Source organism: Cavia porcellus, unplaced genomic scaffold (assembly GCF_034190915.1).
Source record: "Cavia porcellus strain 051 isolate PalLab524CR breed Dunkin Hartley unplaced genomic scaffold, mCavPor4.1 scaffold_28, whole genome shotgun sequence".
NCBI lineage: Eukaryota > Metazoa > Chordata > Mammalia > Rodentia > Caviidae > Cavia > Cavia porcellus.
Genome location: NW_026947511.1, coordinates 5,567,044 through 5,586,225, shown reverse-complemented (window position 1 = coordinate 5,586,225; position 19,182 = coordinate 5,567,044). Strand labels below are relative to the sequence as shown.

The window sequence follows — 19,182 nt, the reverse complement described above, 5'->3', positions numbered from 1 at the left end:
ATTTATGTCTATACACAGTCTTGCATACCAGTGTTATAGTAGCTTTTTATTCATAATTGCTAAAATTTGGAAGCAACCAAGATAGCCATTAGGAGGTGAACAGACAAGCAAATTGTGGTAAGGCACATAATACAATATTTTTTTAGTTTTCAAAAGAAATGAATCCCATACATACTGCAAAAAGTGTGTATGGGAGGAACTTAAATGTACATTGCTAAATGAAAGAAGCCAGTCTGCAAAGTCTGCATACTGTGTGAGATCAATGACATAACAGTCTGGAAAAGACAAAATTATGGAGACAGTAAAAAAGATTACTGGTTGTCAGGGATTTGGAGGAAAAAAGGAAGGAAGAGGTGGAAAGGAGATTTTCAGGACACTGAACTATTCTGCTGATACTATTATGGTGGTTACATGACATTATACATTTGTCAAAACACACAGAATAAATATGCAACACAAAGTGTCAACCCTAACATAAACTATGAACTTTAGGTAACAATAATGTGTCAATATGAACTCAACTGTAACATGAACTAATGCAAGATACTACTAATCAAGGAAAGTGTGTGCATGTGCACGTGTGTGTGTTTGTGTGCGCAGGGGTGTCAAGGCTAGTATATGTAAACTCTGAACGGTACTTTTGGCTCATTCTTCCTAACCTTGAAATTCCTCTACAAAATAAAACTTAATAATTTTAAAAAAATATATCTATTTGACTAATAAATAGATATGCATATTTTAATAGCTGTCCATTAGTAGTGTAAGTACAATATTGGTTTGTAAGTAATTACGAAGAAACTGCATCAAAGAAAGAGCTTTTCTTTGCTCTTTCATGTTTATAGCTCCAGCAAGACCAGAGAAAAATGATAGGCTTTAATGGGTGGCTAAAAAACACGCCTGAGTGGTGATGGTGGCGGTGCTCATAAGTAGGAAAGAAGAGAGAGACATTCTCTTTTACACAGTGAAAAAACTGTCCTGGATATTTAGACTTTCCTGTCAAAGAACAGGCACCTATTGCCCTGACACTGAGCAACTTTCTGCCTGTAGGTAGGAATGAGACTAGTATTTGTCAGCTACAGAACTTCATATACCACATGGACATTTGGAAATGGTCGGAAAAGGGTTTTTGTTTTTCAGAATGACTGGAGCACACTGCTGGCTAAACATCCTGGAATAATGGGCAGAAGCACACAAAGATGAGGTTCCTTGTCTAGCACGACCATAGTACCTTTCCCCAGGACACCAAATGACCCCTTTGGAAGTTCTCTGATTCACCAGGCTCCAGGTAGTAGTGTGCCAAGTGGGACATTGTGAGGGTTTGTGTGATTGAATCACCGGCCTTGATTTTTAGACAGAAAGGTCTGAAAGGAAAATCCTAAAATGTTAAACAAACCTAGGTCGGGCTGAAAGTCATTGGCACTTTCCTCGATTGTCAGGCTGGTGTAGACAGGGGCTGATTCCGAGCCTGATCGGTTACAGGGTGCAGAGTAGATGTCGAAGAGATCCTTCAGGTCCTTACGGCTCCTCACACTGAGTAAGGGATGGACAACATCTTCCATTTAGTACTCTTACAAAAATGTAGTCCTGAGAAGAAGTAAGGAGGAAGCTTGTGCCATACCTGAAAGACTTGAACAGCTCAATAAATTCAACAAAACTCATGTTACTGTCTGAAACTATGAAGCTCTGGAACCCCTTCATTCCACCTTTGATCCGCCCGTGCCAACTGCTGCTGCTCCAGCCACTGCAAAAAGACATTTCAGGTTGCCGCTATTTATCTGTACTCAGGTTTCTGTACTTCACATACAGAAACCACTTTGTTTTTTCAGCCCACTTAATAAGGGAACAAGAGTGAGTTTAAAATTTCTCAACTAATCAAACAGTTCTTTGAACTCAGAGATCAACGGGAGAACACAAACTCTTAAATTTAGTGCATCTCAAAAAAAATTTTTTTTAAAAAAAAGAGCTCCAATCATTCAATCATAGTTTATGGGAAGTAACACATTTTTTTCTATTTTTTAAATTATAGAAATACATATGAGAGAAAAGTTTCAAGTGCATCAATGTATTTCTTCTCTTTTCATTTTTTAAAACTAGTTCTTCAGTGAAATAGTGAAGAGCTTTTAATATTAATGGAAAATGTGAGTCAGGAAAATATTGAGACTGGAAAGAAGCCAATTCTGCCTAGGCTATATCTGTACCTGCCAACACTGCATCCATTCAGTATAAAAATGCCAGTCAACTCAGTCAAAAATTTTAGTTTCACTGTTTTAAATTTAAAATTTCCTATACTGATTTCCCAAATAATAATACAAAATGTTTTGACTATGGTTTTTAGTCAAATCAGTGGTAGGATCTTTTCTATTTTTTGGAAATATTTCAAATATATAAGAAACTATAGACTATTATAAAGGTAGGCAATCTAATCTCAATCTTACTAACAATGTTTGCTCATAGAAAATTATTTTGTGCTGACATCTGAAGGGCACCTCCTTCAGCGGAAGACATATTTATAGTGCTGTGGAGACACAGGCTGTCACTGTGCAGTGTTTTACACTCCACATTGACACATCCCAGTGTTTTACACTCCACAGTGACAGCCTGTGTCTTCACAGGCTGAGAGTTCAGGAAAAGGGAAAAGTTAACTTCATGATTTGCATTCAAACAAGTGATTCCTTAATCTTTCTTCTTTCTAGTGCCCTGTCTCCTGTCTGTAAGAATCATGTCTTTCTGACTGGGAAACGATGTCCACTTTTTCTCCCACTGGATTTAGGACTCGGTCTTGCTTTCTCCTTAAACAATAATCAGGCTGATTTTTCTTTTCCTGTCTTGTGTGTTCTTTCGATGTTGGAATACTTGGGTGGCCACTCTTTCTTGTCCTGTGGTTGGGCCCTCTGGCCTTAGATCTAGCAGGTTAGTTTCTCTTTCAATCTCTTTTCCTCTCTTGTACTTTATCATTCTCCTGCTTATGAGTGACTGAAATAAAGATAAAAGTCATTTAATCCAAGTAATCTTTATTTCATTTACCCAAAGTCCTGCATGAGCCTAAATTCTAACAGATGAATTCTGATAATTTATAACTTTTATTTTTGTTATAAATGTAAAGCGAAGACAACGAAATCAGTATGTTCAGACCCATTCCTTTGTGAGAAAGGAAAAATTGTTCAATTTTGGTTCTGTCCGGAACCTCTGAATTTCTTTAACTTTGTTTGAAATATACAGGTTGGGGAGACGGAGTCACACTCTGTTTCCTTTTGGAGGCCTTCCATTTTTGTATTATTTCTTCTTCTGAGAGGAAACATTTTGGTTTGACCTGGAATTTGTATGGTCCTTGTGTGATAATTTACTATAATATCAGATTTACAATTATATCTAAACATACCTAACTTGCTGCAATATTTGCATTCATGTCTCCAGGCATGCCTAAATTTCTAATATATGAAAAAAGTATATTTTACCAATTAGCAAAGTGTCAGGTAGCTTACATTAAAACTTTATTCTTTTTTTTTTTTAAAGCCAGTCAAATTTAGCAGTGGGGGGGTGGTATACCAACTTTAGTGACACTAATGTTAATAAGTTCTGATAACCCACTGCCATCGGACCAGCCTAAAACTTTATTCTTCATAAGGCTAGCCAGTGCTAGCCAATGGAACTTTTGCAATTATAGAAATGTCTTCTGCCTGTAGCTTTCAGAACACTGATCAACTATTTGTGGCTGCAGAGCACTTGAAACGCAGCTACTGTGACTAAGGAACTGACTTTTAAATTTAATTTAATTTAGATTAATTTAAATTGAATTTTAATAACCCATATGAGGTTAGTGGCTACAGTAATGAACTGCACAGATGTGCAGAATCACAGATTGGGTTTGGTTATTGCTAATGACTTTTTTTGTTGTACCAGGGATCCAACTCACATCCTCACGCTTGCAAGACAGGTGCTTATGCCGCTGAGCTAAATTCCTGACAATGTTAATGACCTTTGAAGGAGTAGTCTTTCAAATAATTAGGGACAGTTACAATAATATGAAAAAGTAGGAATATAAATCAGGAAAGTTAGAATCACTTAATCTGGGTAGTTCTTAGCCTTTAATTTACCTGTAAGTCAAAATTAGAGACAGTCTTCCAACAGAGAGTTGGAAGCATAGTACATGCCCTGAACTGAAATGATGAGAAGGGTCCTTCTGTTTTATCATGTTAAGGCCCCACCTGGATGGACTCTTGTTTGAAGAAGACAGCACAGGGGAGGAGACTGGCCTGATGGGAGATGATGTCGGGGTAGCCAAGTTGGGGGACCCAGCTGTGGTCAAAGAGTGGGCTCTTCTGGAAGGGAGGGGGTTGGGAGGGCCACTGATGGCATTCGCCTCTGTGAAGATGAAAGACAGAAAAAAAGACAAAAAATCAAATATCAACTGAAGATACTTCTAGATGTGTGAGCAAACCAATATCTACAATCTATATAAAGACCAGTTCCTATGTAAGAAGCATCAAAATATTTTTTGATGAATAAATTAATTTGGTGAGTTCTCAACTGGCAACACTGCATCATAATCTGGGGAGTTAAAAATATATATAGATTCCCAGGTTCCAATCAGAGAATATATGTATCAGTTGCTCTTGGGTGTGGCCAGGACATCTAGACATATTTTCAAAAGCTCTATTATTCAGCCAGTGTTGAGAGCCACTGATCTATCAAATTGTACCTTGTACATCTAATATTCCCTGCTGATAACGATAAACTCATTAACTTCCAAGTACATTATACCTGTAGAGGAACCTTTTAAGTTAAAAACAATGATATGTCTAGGAAGATAATTTTGTTTAGGAATTCCATGACACTTAAATCACAGCTTAAGCCCAAGTGTGTATTTTCCCTCTACAACCAAAAAAGAAAGCTCTCGGAGATAAACAGTCACGTCACCTGATTCTTCTTGCTCATTAATGTCCTGCGGGTCAGAACCACTCCGGCTTCGACATTCTTTTTGCATTTTGGCTTTTCGGGTCGTCATCTCATCATCAGTTGCCTCTCCACTCTCACCCTGGGAACACAAAGCTCATGGTGACTCCCAGCCTACATCCCTCTCATTGCTGTGTTAGTTCAGGCAGAACTCTGCTTGAAACCCATTGGCCTTCAATACTGTCTCCTCCTGGTAAGGTGCACCAAGAATTTTCATGTCACATTATCCAATTTGAGTGTCATTCTAAAGCAGGACTTTGCAGGAGGAGGGCAGAAAGAGGTGGCCCACAAACCCTGGAATCTCAGTGTCCAGGCACAACTGTGAAGCAGATAAAGTTCTACTGATCACAAACAGCCTCCTGTATGAAAGAATCGGATACTTTTTAGATAGTCATGAAAAATATGTATTATCATGATATAGTGATAATATATGATTTATAATCATGTAATATAATATATACAGTGATAATAAATGTTAAATTGTTGTACATACAACATTATGGACCCTTAGGACCTTCCTAAATGATTCCTCTTCTAGTCCTTCCCTAACCACCACAGAACTCATGCTCCAGTCCCCCAGAATGGCATGCGCTTTCCTGAATAAGCCACGTCTGCAGACACCTCCACTGTCTCCTCTGCAGGGATACCTTCCAATGGTCTGATTGGTAACTCCCATACATCCTTTATGGCCTGTCAACTGCTCTGTGAGGTCTTCTCTGCCATCTCTTAGCTTCTATTTTCCTTTTTTCAGCTCTTACAGGACTATGCAGATGCCTGACAATGGCTTTTATTTAGCTGACACTGTGTTAATATCTCTACGTCCTTCTATGAACCTGGTCGCTTCCCTGGTATTGCCTTGGTTCCTGGCCCAGGCCCTGGAGCCCAAGAGGACATGTCAGCTCCTGTACGTCTTATACCTCACCTATGCGCAACTCAAATGATGTAAGATGATTTATGGGTGAAATAAACCAAGTAACAGTCCTGGAATATTGGGTGTGATGCTTAATAAACAAATACCACTCTACCCTCATGAGGATTTTCTTCTTTTTCTTGGTGGTGCTTATGCCGAGGGTGTTGTTTCTCTGCATATTGGGCTTCTCGGCATTCTTTGCTGACGTGCCAGGGCTGGGATTCCGGGTACTCCACCTTCTGCCACCAAACAACTCCACCGCATGAGCCAGAGTTGGGCCTTCATACCGACCATCCTCCTGTGAGAGAACCACGTGCTGAACACACAAGGCAGCAGCAACCAACGGGGAAGTAAATCCGTGAATGGCTACCAGTCAGTTCCCAGAGGCAGACGAGCACAGACAGCCACGGAGGAGCAAGGACCTGACCACCCAAGTGGCCATGTCTTCTAAGTCCCGTCTTTTGACCTGTATGTGTCCTGGTAATGTCCCTGATCAGTACCAGTAGTGTGCTTTGAATCAGTAAGTAGGAAAAATATATTCCCCAACCTGGATTAAAAGGTTACATGCCAGAACTAACATTGTAGGAAAATTCATTAAGGCTTATTTTATAAATCAGGGCTTTGATGAACTTACTGATGTGGGAGGTAGGGAACAAGGTATGATAATGTTTAAGCAAAATGTGATTTCTGTCTGTCTGTTATTACACTATGCCAGATAGATCTTTCATCTTGTTTGATGCTATTTCAATATAGGTATGTGGTTTCTGTGGTGTTTGGAGCTTCTCAAACAGTTGAGCTGCCAATCTGAAGGTGGACGGAAGCCTGGGGGATCCAGGACATCCTGCATAGTGTGACACTGTGAACATGCATCCAGTTAGGTATTCAGGATATGATCTCCTAACTTCCCAGAGCTCTTTCTTTTCCTTGGCTTTCCAAGGCTTCACCACAAATGTTCCTGTTTATTCTTCTTTGCTTTCTTGTCACTCTCTCTAAAGGATCAATTACAAATGCTTATAGCATTTGAAAGTAACTTCATATACATTCACTGCACAAGGCAAAGCTAATGTTGGAAAGATTATTTTTATTTTCTGTATGACCATTCCTCAAACTGGGAATAAAGAAATTTTCTCAGACTTTTTTTTTTTTTGTCTTTTTTGTCTGTTTGAGAGGGTGTTTCACTATGCAGTTCAGGTTGGCCTCAAAATTGCAGCAATCCTCCTGCCTCAGCCTCCTGAGTGCTGGGAACATTGTAGCTTAGCATAATCAATGCTGTCTTGTACCCTGTATTTGACTTGTGACCTCTATATGACCCAGTGGAGTGAAAAATTACTCAGGTACAAGTCCCATGAGAAAAGCAGAATGAGCTGCACCCACAAGAGAGAAAAATTAACCTGCTTAACAAAGAAGCAGGATACAAGTGTCAGACAAAATTAACACAAGATTATAGCTAAACTGTTTCCAACAGGATATCTTGCTTAGAGGTTTTTTGCTTTAAATGTTCTGTAACCCTCTAGTTTGGGGCCACTCGGTTTGACTCTGAAACAGGGGTCTATGCGAGTGGTCACTGAGCTCAGCTAACAAAATCTCAAAATTTATCGATTTGGCTGCTTGGATTCTTATGTTGATTTAAAACCTACTTTAGGACTACAGATATGTGCCACCATGCCTGGCTTGTTCTAGGACTGTTAACAAGTTTGTAAAAATCCAAAAAAGTTTTCTCAAAAATTTATTTAACTAACAGATAAATTTAAATAGTTCCCACCCTGCCTTTTGTATTAGGCATTCTCAGGGCATGTGCTAACATGTATTGTAAATCACTTAATGAGCTCGGCATGGTGGTACATGCCTGTAATCACAGAACTTGGAAGGCTGAGGCAGGAGGATTATCACTAGCCTGGGCTACATAGTGAGTCCACGGTTAGTCTGCACTATACAGTGAGATCCTGTCTCCAAAACAACAACAACAATAACAACAACAAAACAAATGAACAAAACACTTAACAAGAATACTGATGCTGTATGTCACAAAGTCAGTTTTAATTGACTTATCTAAAATAGAAATCAAAATACCTACTTCCTATGAGTTCTACAGGGAGCTTTCACTGTTAGCAGCTGTTTGAAAGACAAGTTCTCAGGAGCTATCATAAATATTGATTTTTAATTAGGGTTATTCCTCAGCTTTTCAGTTACTTTTTTTGGGGGGGGGTATCAGGGATTGAAGTCGTGACCTTGTGCAGGCACTTATGCCGCTGAGCTAAATCCCCAGCCCTTCTCAGCTTTTCAGAAGCAGAAAAATCCATTACACATGGAGATTAAATATTAACAATGATCCACTTGACCCTTATTCTCTAAGTATTATATCAGCACTCCCTGTGACAGTTTGGGAGATGGCCTATGCGAGGAGAAAATGCCCACTGTGTTGGTTCTTTCCATTTTTTTGTTCTGAAAGAAATCTTGAGTGCAAGATAGGCTGCCTATCCTTGCAAATGGCACCTGTAAAATGGTGCACTGAGGAAGAACATCATCTGCATTTCCAAAGTGACAATGACAGCTGGAGCTGTTTGGCCTTAACTCTGTCTTGTGGAGGTGCTGTGAGTTGTATTACCTCATTTATCCTAGCCCTGTCATCACTCTTAGCTGGACAGTTAAAGCACCTAGTAAGTTGAGGCTAAGGAGAAACTCGCAGAACTTGTGCAGCAGATTGTGAGACACTGCTTGCTGCCACTATAAACCTAATGAAGAAGAACTCTAGGCAGGAATTATTCCACATTTGGGAACATTTCTTTTAACCTTAAAAGATCTACAATTAGATCTACAATTCTGTAACTTATTACAGAATAAGTTAAACAAAACTCTCCAGAGTCACATGGTATGTTAGGTAATGAATTGGAATTTCAATTTCCAAAGGGAAAGTTTCCAATGTGTCAGCTAGTCACTAACCATAAAACCATTCAGATCACAGTAATTATTTTTTCTTTTTCTCTTTTTATCGGTACCAGGGATCGAACTCACGACAGCCTGCTTGCAAGGCAGGTGCTTATGCCGCTGAGCTAAATCTCCAGCCCCCAGATCACAGTAATTTTGATTAAAACCATTAGCCAATGAAATTGCTTGCATGAACCAGCTTCTCTCCAGATATAAGAACTATAATGACTATAATAACTATTTTCATAACAAAATAATCACAGGACCTAATATGAGAAGATGCTCTTCTTCACACATACAAGTTTATACTGTGGCTTTTTATGCATTAACTCAGCTCTTCCAGCCATCCCATGAACAAAGATTGATATGATTTCCATGAAAAAGGGCACTGTGGCTCTGAGAGGCTAAGTAAAAGCTGCACAAAGTCACACAGGTATAAGTGGCAGAGCTGGGAACTTGTGGAATGAGAATATGTATTCCTGAGGGTCCCACTACTCGAGAGAGAGGCATGGTACTCTGCTTACCTGGTAGAGGTTGACGTACTGCTTCCGTAGCCACTGCTGTCTTTGGTCAGGGAACTTCTTCATTTTTCTCACAGCTCTAGTGAGCTCCAGCAGTCCACTGAAGAGCATTTTTGCTGTGTACTTTGGTGCCACGAAATGCAATAATCTATTGTCTGTGGTCTGAAGTCCATACAGCAGAGTTACACCAGTCTCTGACAGACATATATTACTCAGTTTGTTCTGAACACACACAGTGTGTAGATCAATGTTAGGGTGTCCCATGTACACAGCCTTTGATGAAAACAGATCTAAGACCCCCTCTGTCAGGCTGCTTAATCCAGCACTGCCCAGCAATGGGAACTTGCCAGGCTCACCTGTGTTATTGAGCACATTAAGTTTTGCTTTAGTAGTAGCTGGGGAGGTACTGGGGGGCTTCATCCAAGTCAGTGTGCTATTGTCTGGCTGAAGCTGTAGGAAGCAGCGAGCAGAGAGGTGTGTGTCTTGGTCATAGTGGATGACTGTGGCCCCCTGCAGCAGGAACTGATGCACATCAGCTTGGATGGACAACACGTACCATGGGATGAGCTCTGTTCCATGGTCGAAGGCCTTCTGTGACTCCTCTGATCTATGAAGGTCACATTCTTTGGACTGCTCAAAGATGTCATTTTCTGAATCCAGCAAATCTCCAATTATAAATCTAATGGAAAGAGACATAAATTTGGCCTGTGGTATAACTGGAAGGGAGACCCAATCCAAAGCCTTTCGCTCACATTAGACTTCACTTTTCATCCTGCTAGGGATTCTAATCAGCATGGGAAACATAAAAAGCCAAATGTCACAGGTTAACTTTTTAAGCAGCAGAATTCTAAAACCTTTGAAGTTGTATTCAAAGGTGTCTGATCATATGCATAAGAAAGGAACTAATAGGTGAATCACTGTATAATTTTCAACAACAATAATCTTCATTATATATTAGTTTTTTCTCTTGTGTCAGGAACTATGTTAAATACTTTGAATATATTTTTGTACTAAACCATTCCATCTTACAAAGTAAATTTACTATTCTGTTTTTCACTTGTGAGGAAACTGTGGTTCAGAAAAGGAAAGTGCAGGTTACCCAGCTCAGAGGAGGCATAGCAAAGGTGGGATTCTGTTCTGCCTAATTTCCGAACCCAAGATTACTAGGTTTATTTGTCTTCCAGTTAAATCATACACAAAAGATATGACTTAAATATATTTAGGCTAAAGTAGACAAACATAAAACATAATATGCTAACCTGAGAAGTACTGTTGATAAAAATAAAAATTTGATTAGTTCAAAGATATTCAGTGAGAAATACAGTTATGGTGGCAAGATAAATGAGGATAGCTCACCTCGACTCAACCTTAGATGTTCATTTCTGTCTCTGTCAGTCAGTCTGTCTTTTCTGTATCTTTTAATATACTCATACTCATCTGCTTGAAAATTTAGTAAGTTCCTTCCCTGAGTCAGAAACCTGCATTGCCAGGAGGATTTGTGGGGAAGGCAAGGGAGACTTACTGCCTCCACTCTATCTGACCGCCTAGACAGGAGCCTGCCCTATAGATTTATTCTCTGTAAAAGCATAAAAAGCATAAGAAATTGTTGTAAGATCAGGGTTTCTAAGGTCTGGCCCACAGATATCACTAGCAAAGTGGTGGATAAAATGGTAAAGGAGCTGGCCTGTGTGTCTCTGGGAAGGAAGGTTTTCACTATCTTGAGGCACCGGGCTAGCCTACTGTCTCTTAGTAAGCCACGAGCAGCAGCCCTGGGCTTTCTGAGCCTCTCTATGTAGTTTGTAGCCCTTGAACAACATTCCAATAGCAGCTTCTTTTTCCTGGCCTTCAGCAATGCATACTCTTAAGGAAAATGTCTAAAAGGCACATCAAATTTTAGTGCTCCACAAATCTGATGGTCAGAAAATTCTTTTCAGGGTTACATACCAGAGACAGCTAAAATGCCCAGTGACAATAAAATGTATATACACATATTGGTGCATTTATACAATGCAATTTTGTACAGCAATAAAAATGAATAAGTAATAGGTAACTACATGCAGCAACACAGAAATATTTTAAGCAAAACACCCAAAACTATACACAGTATGATTACATTTATGTAAATATAAACTTCAAAACCAAGCAAAACTACTTTATAACTTTTTAGGGATGCAAATTAGTGGAAATACTATAAAGAAAAGTAGGGTGTTGTCATAAAATTCCTATTTGTGTGGACTTTTTTCTAGGGTAAAAGGCGGTGACACAGTTGAAAAGAGAAAGAGAGGTTTCTAGTTGCTGGCACTGTCCTAATTCTGGGTGGAAGTGACATACACATTCACTATATTACTCCAATACATTACTTTTTATTAATGTCTATTGATTTTTAAAAAGCGTTAGTTTTTAAATGTATATATTTTGATCACATCTATTTCTCTTACTATCTGCCCCTGTACCTCCTCCCCTTACTGTCATCCTCTTGTCTACTAAGCCTCTTTTCATGTCAGTTTTTTAGATTTCACATATTAGAGAAATACACAATATTTGTCTTTTCTGAGTCTGGCTTATTTTGTTTAACATGATGACTATCCATTTTCCTGCAAATGACAAAATTCCAATCTTCTGTATGGCTGAATAATACTCCATTGTGTTGCTTTACCTATTCATCTGTACATCTTTTTCCACGTATTTTTACCTTTCCATCTACTGATGCAAACGTAGGCTGTCTCTTGATTCTTGTGCACTGTGCTTCAATAAACATAGATATGCAGGTATTCTTTTAGTGTGCTGACTTTAACTCTTTGAGGAATACACTAAGGATCAATTGTAACCTCATTTTTAGGTTTTTGAGAAACCTTCATAGCGACTTTGATAGTGGCCTGTATTAGCTTTCTGTTGCTAAGATCAAAGACTTCATATACACATTTTAAAGGAGGAAGGGTTTATTTTTGTTTGTGGTTTCCGTGTGTGGTTGGATGGAAGCAATACAGAAACATTAAATAGATGGTAGAGCAAAAGAGGAAGAGGCTGGGAATCAGATACTGACCCCAAGGCCAAACCTCCAAGGCTCATCCAGACAAGCAGAGTATGCTCTACTGATTCCCTAGGTAGGTCCCAGGTCAATCAAGTTGGCAAATTAAGCTTAACCATTATAGGGCTGCAATACTTTACATTCCTATTGAAGGTAGCAGCTCTCAGCGCCTTCCTTACAAGCATTGTTTTGTGTATCCTTGATGACAGCCATTCTGACAGTGATGAAATGGAACTTTTTTTTTTTTTTGTACCAGGGATTGAACTCACGACTTTGTGCTTGCCACTGAACCAAATCCCTGGCTCTGAAATGGAATCTCAATGTACTTTGATTTGTGTTTTACTAATAGTTAAAGATTTTGAACAATTTTTCATATACTTATTGAACATTTATACTTCTTTTGAGAATATGTGTACTTATCCTTTGTCCATTTATTGATCAGGCTATTTGATTTTTTGCTGTTAATTTTTTGGACTTATTTATATATTCTAGCAATCTATTGTTGGAAGAGTACAGCAAAGATTTTTCTAGCATTCAGTAGACTGTCTTTATGCTGCTAGTGTTTTTCATTACTGCACAGAAACTTTAATTCAGGGTGGTCCCATTTGTTACTTCTTCCTATTATTTCTTGTGTCATTGAAGTCCTAGTCAGGACTTCCTTGCCTGAGCTTATTGAGTTTCCTTTATGTTTTATTCTATAGTTCTAAAGTTTCAGATTTTACCTAGTTTTTGATCCATGCTGGATTGGTTTTTGTATATCATGAAAGATACGAATCTAATATCAATCTTCTCCAAGTGGATATCCAGTTAACCCAGCACTACTTGTTAAAAAGGCTCTTTTCTCCAAGGTATTTTTGGCTCCATTGTCAAGAATCAGAATTTGGACTCGATCCTGCATATTCTAGTCTACTCTGTCCACTTGTCTATATTTATACCAGGCCACGCTGGTTACTCTGGCTTTCTAATATATAAATTGGATATCGTGATGCCTCTAGGTTTTGCTCTTTTTGTTTATGACTACTTCAGCTATTCTGGGTCTTTTGTGTTTCCATATAAATTTTAGGATTTTTTTCTAGTTTTGTGAAGAATGTCACTGGAATGTTGATGATTGCATGAATCTGTGGATTGCTTTTTGTGATGTGGCCATTTTAGTACTAGTGATTATACTACATTTTATACTAGTGATTATACATACATTTTATACTAGTGATTATATGAACATGGGATGCCTTTTCTTTTTCCAGTATCTTCTTCAGTTTCTTCCTTCAGTCTTTTGTAATCTTTATTGTAGAGGTCTTTGACTTTCTTGGTTAGAATGACCCCTGGGTATGTTTTTTGGTGTGTATATATGTGAATGGAATAATTTTCCCAATTTCTTTCTCATGTAGTTCATAATAATATATGAACCACAGATGTATAGAAAAATTATTGACTTTTTCATGTTGATTCTACATCTTATCAAGTATATTATTCTTTGATAAATTTTAAAATTATAAATTGCAAAGACAGTATACAGAGCACAAATTTTCCTCTCATTAACATCTTATGTTTGTGCAGTATATTTGTCCTAACTAATGAAACAATGTTATTGCATTTTTATTAATCAGTCCAAAATTAATTCAAATTTCATCAGTTTTATCTAATATCCTTTTTCTCTTCCAGGATCACACTCAGGGCATGACATTGAATGTAGTTGTCATATCACTTTGGGCTCCTCTTGACTATAATGGTTTCTCAGGCTTTATTTTGATGATTTTAATAATCAGTTTTAAAAATATTGATTTTGTTGGTCCTTAAATTAGAATTTGTTTGATACTTTTCTCAAAATTGGACTAGGTTACAGGATTTGAGGAGTGAGACTACAGAGGAAAAGTGCCATTCTTATCACACTGTTTACAGGGCACACACCATAACGTGACCTAACTCTGTAGATGCTGATCCTGAGTACGTGACTGACAGAGTACTTGTCATACTCTGATGTTACTTAATTTTTTTGGTCTTTTTCTTTTTTATCAGTACTGGGGATCAAACTCACAACCACACACTTGCAAGGCAGGTGCTTATGCCACTGAGCTAAATCCCCAGCCCCTGCCTATTTAATTTTTAAAAAGTTCTTTCATTACTGTATTCTTCAGTAGGAAGTCACTATGCCAGGTTCATACTTAAGGAGTGGGGTATTATATTCACTCCTTGAGAATGAAAAATCTTAAAAATTATGTACTTGGAAGTTTTCTCAGGAGATATTTGCCTATTCTCCATTTGGTTACTTATTTATCATTTCAACATATCATCTACTTATATCAGTATGAGCTCAAGGGTACTTTGGGTTTAATACTACTATAATTTAATACTATAATTTAATTTAATACTACTCGATTTATTTTGTGTTTTGGTCATTGGGAGGTCTCCCATAATGTGTGCCTTTGATATACTCTATCATTGTGCTTCTTTTTTGTTTTTTTTTTAAAACTTCCTGACTTCTGGCACAAGTTTTATATATTTCCTGATCAGTCCTAGAATCAGTCATTTCTCCAAGGAATCTTGTTCCTTTTTAATGAAGAATGTCGTTAGAGCTGGGCATGGTGGCACATGCCTGTAATCCCAGCACTCAGGAGTCTGAGGCAGGAGGATCATTGTGAGTTCGAGGCCAGTCAGCCTGAGGTATAAAGTGAGTTCAAGGCCAGCCTGAATTGCAAAGTAAAACCCTGTCTCAAAAGACAAAGAAAAAAAAACTGGGTACAAATGTATTATATTGGATGTGCTTTTTTCCTTCAGTGTTTAGGAATTAAGCTTATGGTCTTGTGGATGCCGGGCAAATATGCACCTCAGAGTTACACCCTCAGCCTCTTTTTCTGAGACAAAGTCTAATTTTCTCTGGCTTGTCTTGATTATGTGATCTTCCTGCCTTAGTGTCGCAAGCAGTCGTACGCATGTATCATGACACCTAGAACTGTGTATTTCTCTTAATGTGACACTTCATAGTAAAAAAAGAAAATCTTTCTTATGTAACTTAGCTCCATCCCTCTAAAACTGCTCTTAGTAACAGTGGAAAAGCAATGCTTGTGTTCACCTACATGTGAACCAGCTTCAAACTTCTGGTACAGTGATTAAGGACATGCCACCTGGAGCCATCCTGGGCTTAATATTCAGCTTTGCCCCCTGTTTGCTGTGTGAACCGGTCAAAATGTTCAAACTCTCTGAGCCTCATTTCACTTATCTGTTCAATGGAAAAAAGACATGTTTATCTCAGGATACCACAGTGAAGATGCAGAAGGCACACCTGGAAACCCGCACAGTGCCTGGCTGGGTACAGAACACCACTACAGTTAAACACAGGGAGCCAGGGCTTGTTCCTTCCATTCCTGCCTTCCTTCCTCCTCTCGAAGCTAAATCAGTCTGGCTGCTCCCTCGGAAGGGGCTTTCTTCAGAGTCCACTTCCAAATGTTTCCTATGGGACCATTTCTACATTCTTTTTTTTTTTTTTTTTTTTTATTTAAAGAAAAGGAAACGAAAAAAAAATATAAAAAAAAATACATGGAGATTAAAGAATAAAAGGGTAGAAAAATAATACTAAATTACAGACAAACAAAAGGTAATAAATTGCCAGTTGATAAGTTACAAATTGTCTTCTTCGAAATGGCTGTTTAGGTTATAGAATTAAAGTATTTAGAATGACATTCAAAAAAGTAACCCTATAAACCATTCTGCTCTATGGCCGAACAAAAGCTCCGTAATATGATTATCAGTCCCACCTATTTGTTTTACATCTCTAAGAGGATAAGGTTAACCATATCAAAACAGAACAGAACATTTAAAAAAAAAATAAAAAACTATTTAAAGAAATACAGATTTCAAAGCAAGTCCACTGGAGATCTACCTCATCTAACTGTCTCTAGCTTCTTACAGATAGTTGTCCCTAACTTCACCCACTTTCTATACTTATTGCATATTATAGAACTAATCAAATCATTACAGGATGATGGAGTCTTTTTAGGTCCTCAAGTTCCAAATTAGGGAAGACATTTCCAACTACCATCGCATCTCTCATTCTCTTTGTGATAGCCGTCCCCATCTCTGCATATGCTGAAGTTGAGCTGAAGAAACCAGTCCAGAGTCATTTTAATCAGCAAGCAATAGGTTGCTAGAATTTATATTATAATGCTACAAAATAAGCCTCGGGTTTTTCAGGTCTCTTCCTCAGAGTATTTGTTCCTATCCTCTCTGTATTATAGGGAAAACCAATTCATAACAAGACAGCGAAACAATTTCCTAGATAAACATGCAATGGATAAGACTTACAAAACTATAATATAAATGATCTTCCGTAGCTACTATGTTTTCTCTTGTTATTTTCAATAGATTTGTCGACAACACTGGCTTATTATAGTTAAATATACTATCACCTATTTTTATAAAAACTTATCTTTGACTGCATTGTAGTATTTGAGAACTGTTACTGATTCATACCAGTATGGATATCCTTTACATCCTGTCATGCTCAGAGTAGTTTCCTCTACTTTTAGGGTTGATTCTAACACGCATACGGATTTCAAATAGGATCAGTCAAGGCCAACCAATAGTCTTATGATTCAGATACAATTAAGATCAGTCATAGTAAGACAATGTAAGTAATACAGGGTTTCAGCTTAAGTCAATAGGAAAGTAAGGATGGTTACCATGGTATAACCTGCTATTTTTGGTTCTAGAGGTCTGTGTCTTCAAATCTGATATGAGTAGACAGACCAGAACAAATTTAATTCAATCTAAATATGGCACTAGGACTACTGTGTCTTTTAAATCGTTATACACCATTAGCAATGACCTCTGCTTTTTTTTTTTTTTTAAATATAGTTTCAGAGCTGTCTCTACCAAAGACTAGCTTACCGTCTCTGCCTCATGTCTGCTACTCCACTTTTCTGCTATAATTTGTCCACCTTATTCCCTCATTCCATGGTCTGCCCCGTACACTGAGGCCTCTCTGCCACTGTAGCTGTAATCCTGATATTTCTTCCTCTCTTTCTCTGTAATGTCCTTCAGCGCTCTCTGTAGGGTTGGATTGGTGGCCACGAACTCCCACAGTTCCTCCTTGTCTTGAAAGTATCTTATTTCTTCATTAATTTTTAGAGAGAGTTTTGATGGATATATGAGCTTAGGTTGCATATTTTTTTCCTTCAGGACTTGGAATATTTCTCCCCACTCCCTTCTTGACTTAAGAGTTTGTGTTGATAAGTCTGCCGTTATTTTGATAGATTTCCCGTTATAGGTAACCTGCATCTTTTCTCTGGCTACTTTTAATATTCTGTTTTTTTGGTGGATTTCTGGGATCTCGATTATTATATGCCTAGGCGTAGATCTGTTTTGGTTGTAGGTAGCTGGCGTTCTGTATGTTTCTTTTATCTGGATATCATTTCTTTTTGCTATACATGGGAAATTTTGCTTTAATATCTCTGTGAATATTTTTTGTATTTCATTTTTGGATGTTCCTGCTTCCTCACTCACATTCTTTATTCTTAGGTTATGCATCTTTTTATCATCTTCCAGTTTTAGAATTGCTTCTTTCTGGTTCCTTGTTATTTTTAAGAGGCTTTTTCTTTCACGTTCATAAGCCCTAAATCTCTCTTCAAGTTTCAGAAGGTTGTCTTTAGTTTCTGTCAAGGCATTTTGCCAATATTCAATGGAGTTTTTAATTTCCTGATTTTCTCTTTGGATCTGTTTCATGTATTCTAAGTTATGCTTAAATTCTTCAGATGCTTCTCTTTCTTTTCTGATTTCCTCAGTTCTTCCATCTGTGTTCTCTTGGGCAGGGCTTGTCATTTCTTTAATTAATCTCTTTATATCTTGCCTCACTTGGATCAGGAGTACATCTTTAAATTCCTCTATGAGATCATGTAAATACTTTTTAATTTCGGCTGATGCTGAGTCGAGCAATGGATGGTTACTGTGCTTGTTCTCTTCAGTGTTTAGTTCTCTTGGGTTTAATTTCTCCTGTTGAACAGCTGGAGATTTTTTTTTTATTTTTATCTCTTGTCATGTTTCTGGTTTCTTTCAGACTGTCCTGGAGTTCTCTGGCCCTCTCCGAATTGCTTAGGGCCTTTCAGAAGCGTGCCGGCTTGAGTTTTTGCTGTCCTCCCCAATTTGCTGTTATCTGGGGTAGGCTGGGATGCAGGGGCGGTACAGTCTAGTCTCTAGCCTCTGTGTCAGTTAGTTCATAAATTAGGCTGTACTTTCTGGTTGTCACTGAGTTGTGACCATTCTGCATCCGCCCATTGGGCCCCAAGCAGAGGCCTGATCTAGCCCCAACAGCTCCTGCCAGTTCTCCCTGAATCAGAAGCAGCTGGGTAATGGCACAGGATTCTGCCCAGGTCCCAGCCGTTCTCTTCCAAACCTCTCTGTGATAGGAGCTCTAGAAAAGCAGATCTGCCCAAAACCAAGATGGCTCCCACTAAGTTCTCCGTGCGGAGCTGAAGCCAGCAAGCAATCAGACTCTGCCAGGACTCAAGATGTCTCCCACCAGCCCTCCCTACAGGGGGTCCTGGTGATGTCACCAAGCTGCGATTTCTGCCGCCAGGCTAATATGTCTGCACCAGATTCTGTGTTATTGATTTCCCCGTGGTGGCGGGCCAGCTGTTCTCTGGCCAAACCCAGCCGCCGCGGGGTTTTCTATACTCACCAGAGTCCGGTGCAAGTCCCCGCTCCGGGACCGCCACACACCAAGCCGTCCACTTTTCCCCACCTCGCGGCTCAGCGTTGACTGGTCAGATTTCTGTGCACCGTTTAGATTCGAAACGCCAGAGCTCTGTACATCTGCTCTGGTGCAGCGGTGCAGAACTGGCTGCCGCCTGGAG

At 38.7% G+C, this 19,182-nt stretch overlaps 1 protein-coding gene across 10 annotated transcripts in view; it reads right to left on the bottom strand.

Annotated features, from left to right (window-relative positions):
- Plce1 (phospholipase C epsilon 1) overlaps positions 1 to 19,182 on the bottom strand; it is a 349,441-nt gene that overhangs the window by 57,298 nt on the left and 272,961 nt on the right. For 9 of the 10 annotated variants that reach the window (XM_063239388.1, XM_063239384.1, XM_063239383.1 and 6 more), the window contains 6 exons: positions 9,313 to 9,988; positions 5,979 to 6,161; positions 4,918 to 5,035; positions 4,206 to 4,362; positions 1,619 to 1,741; positions 1,394 to 1,530 (listed from right to left, as the gene is read on the bottom strand). In XM_063239388.1, the coding sequence (XP_063095458.1) occupies positions 1,394 to 1,530; positions 1,619 to 1,741; positions 4,206 to 4,362; positions 4,918 to 5,035; positions 5,979 to 6,161; positions 9,313 to 9,988 (1,394 nt within the window). The remainder of the gene's footprint in view (positions 1 to 1,393; positions 1,531 to 1,618; positions 1,742 to 4,205; positions 4,363 to 4,917; positions 5,036 to 5,978; positions 6,162 to 9,312; positions 9,989 to 19,182) is intronic. The other variant, XM_063239390.1, reaches the window with a different exon arrangement.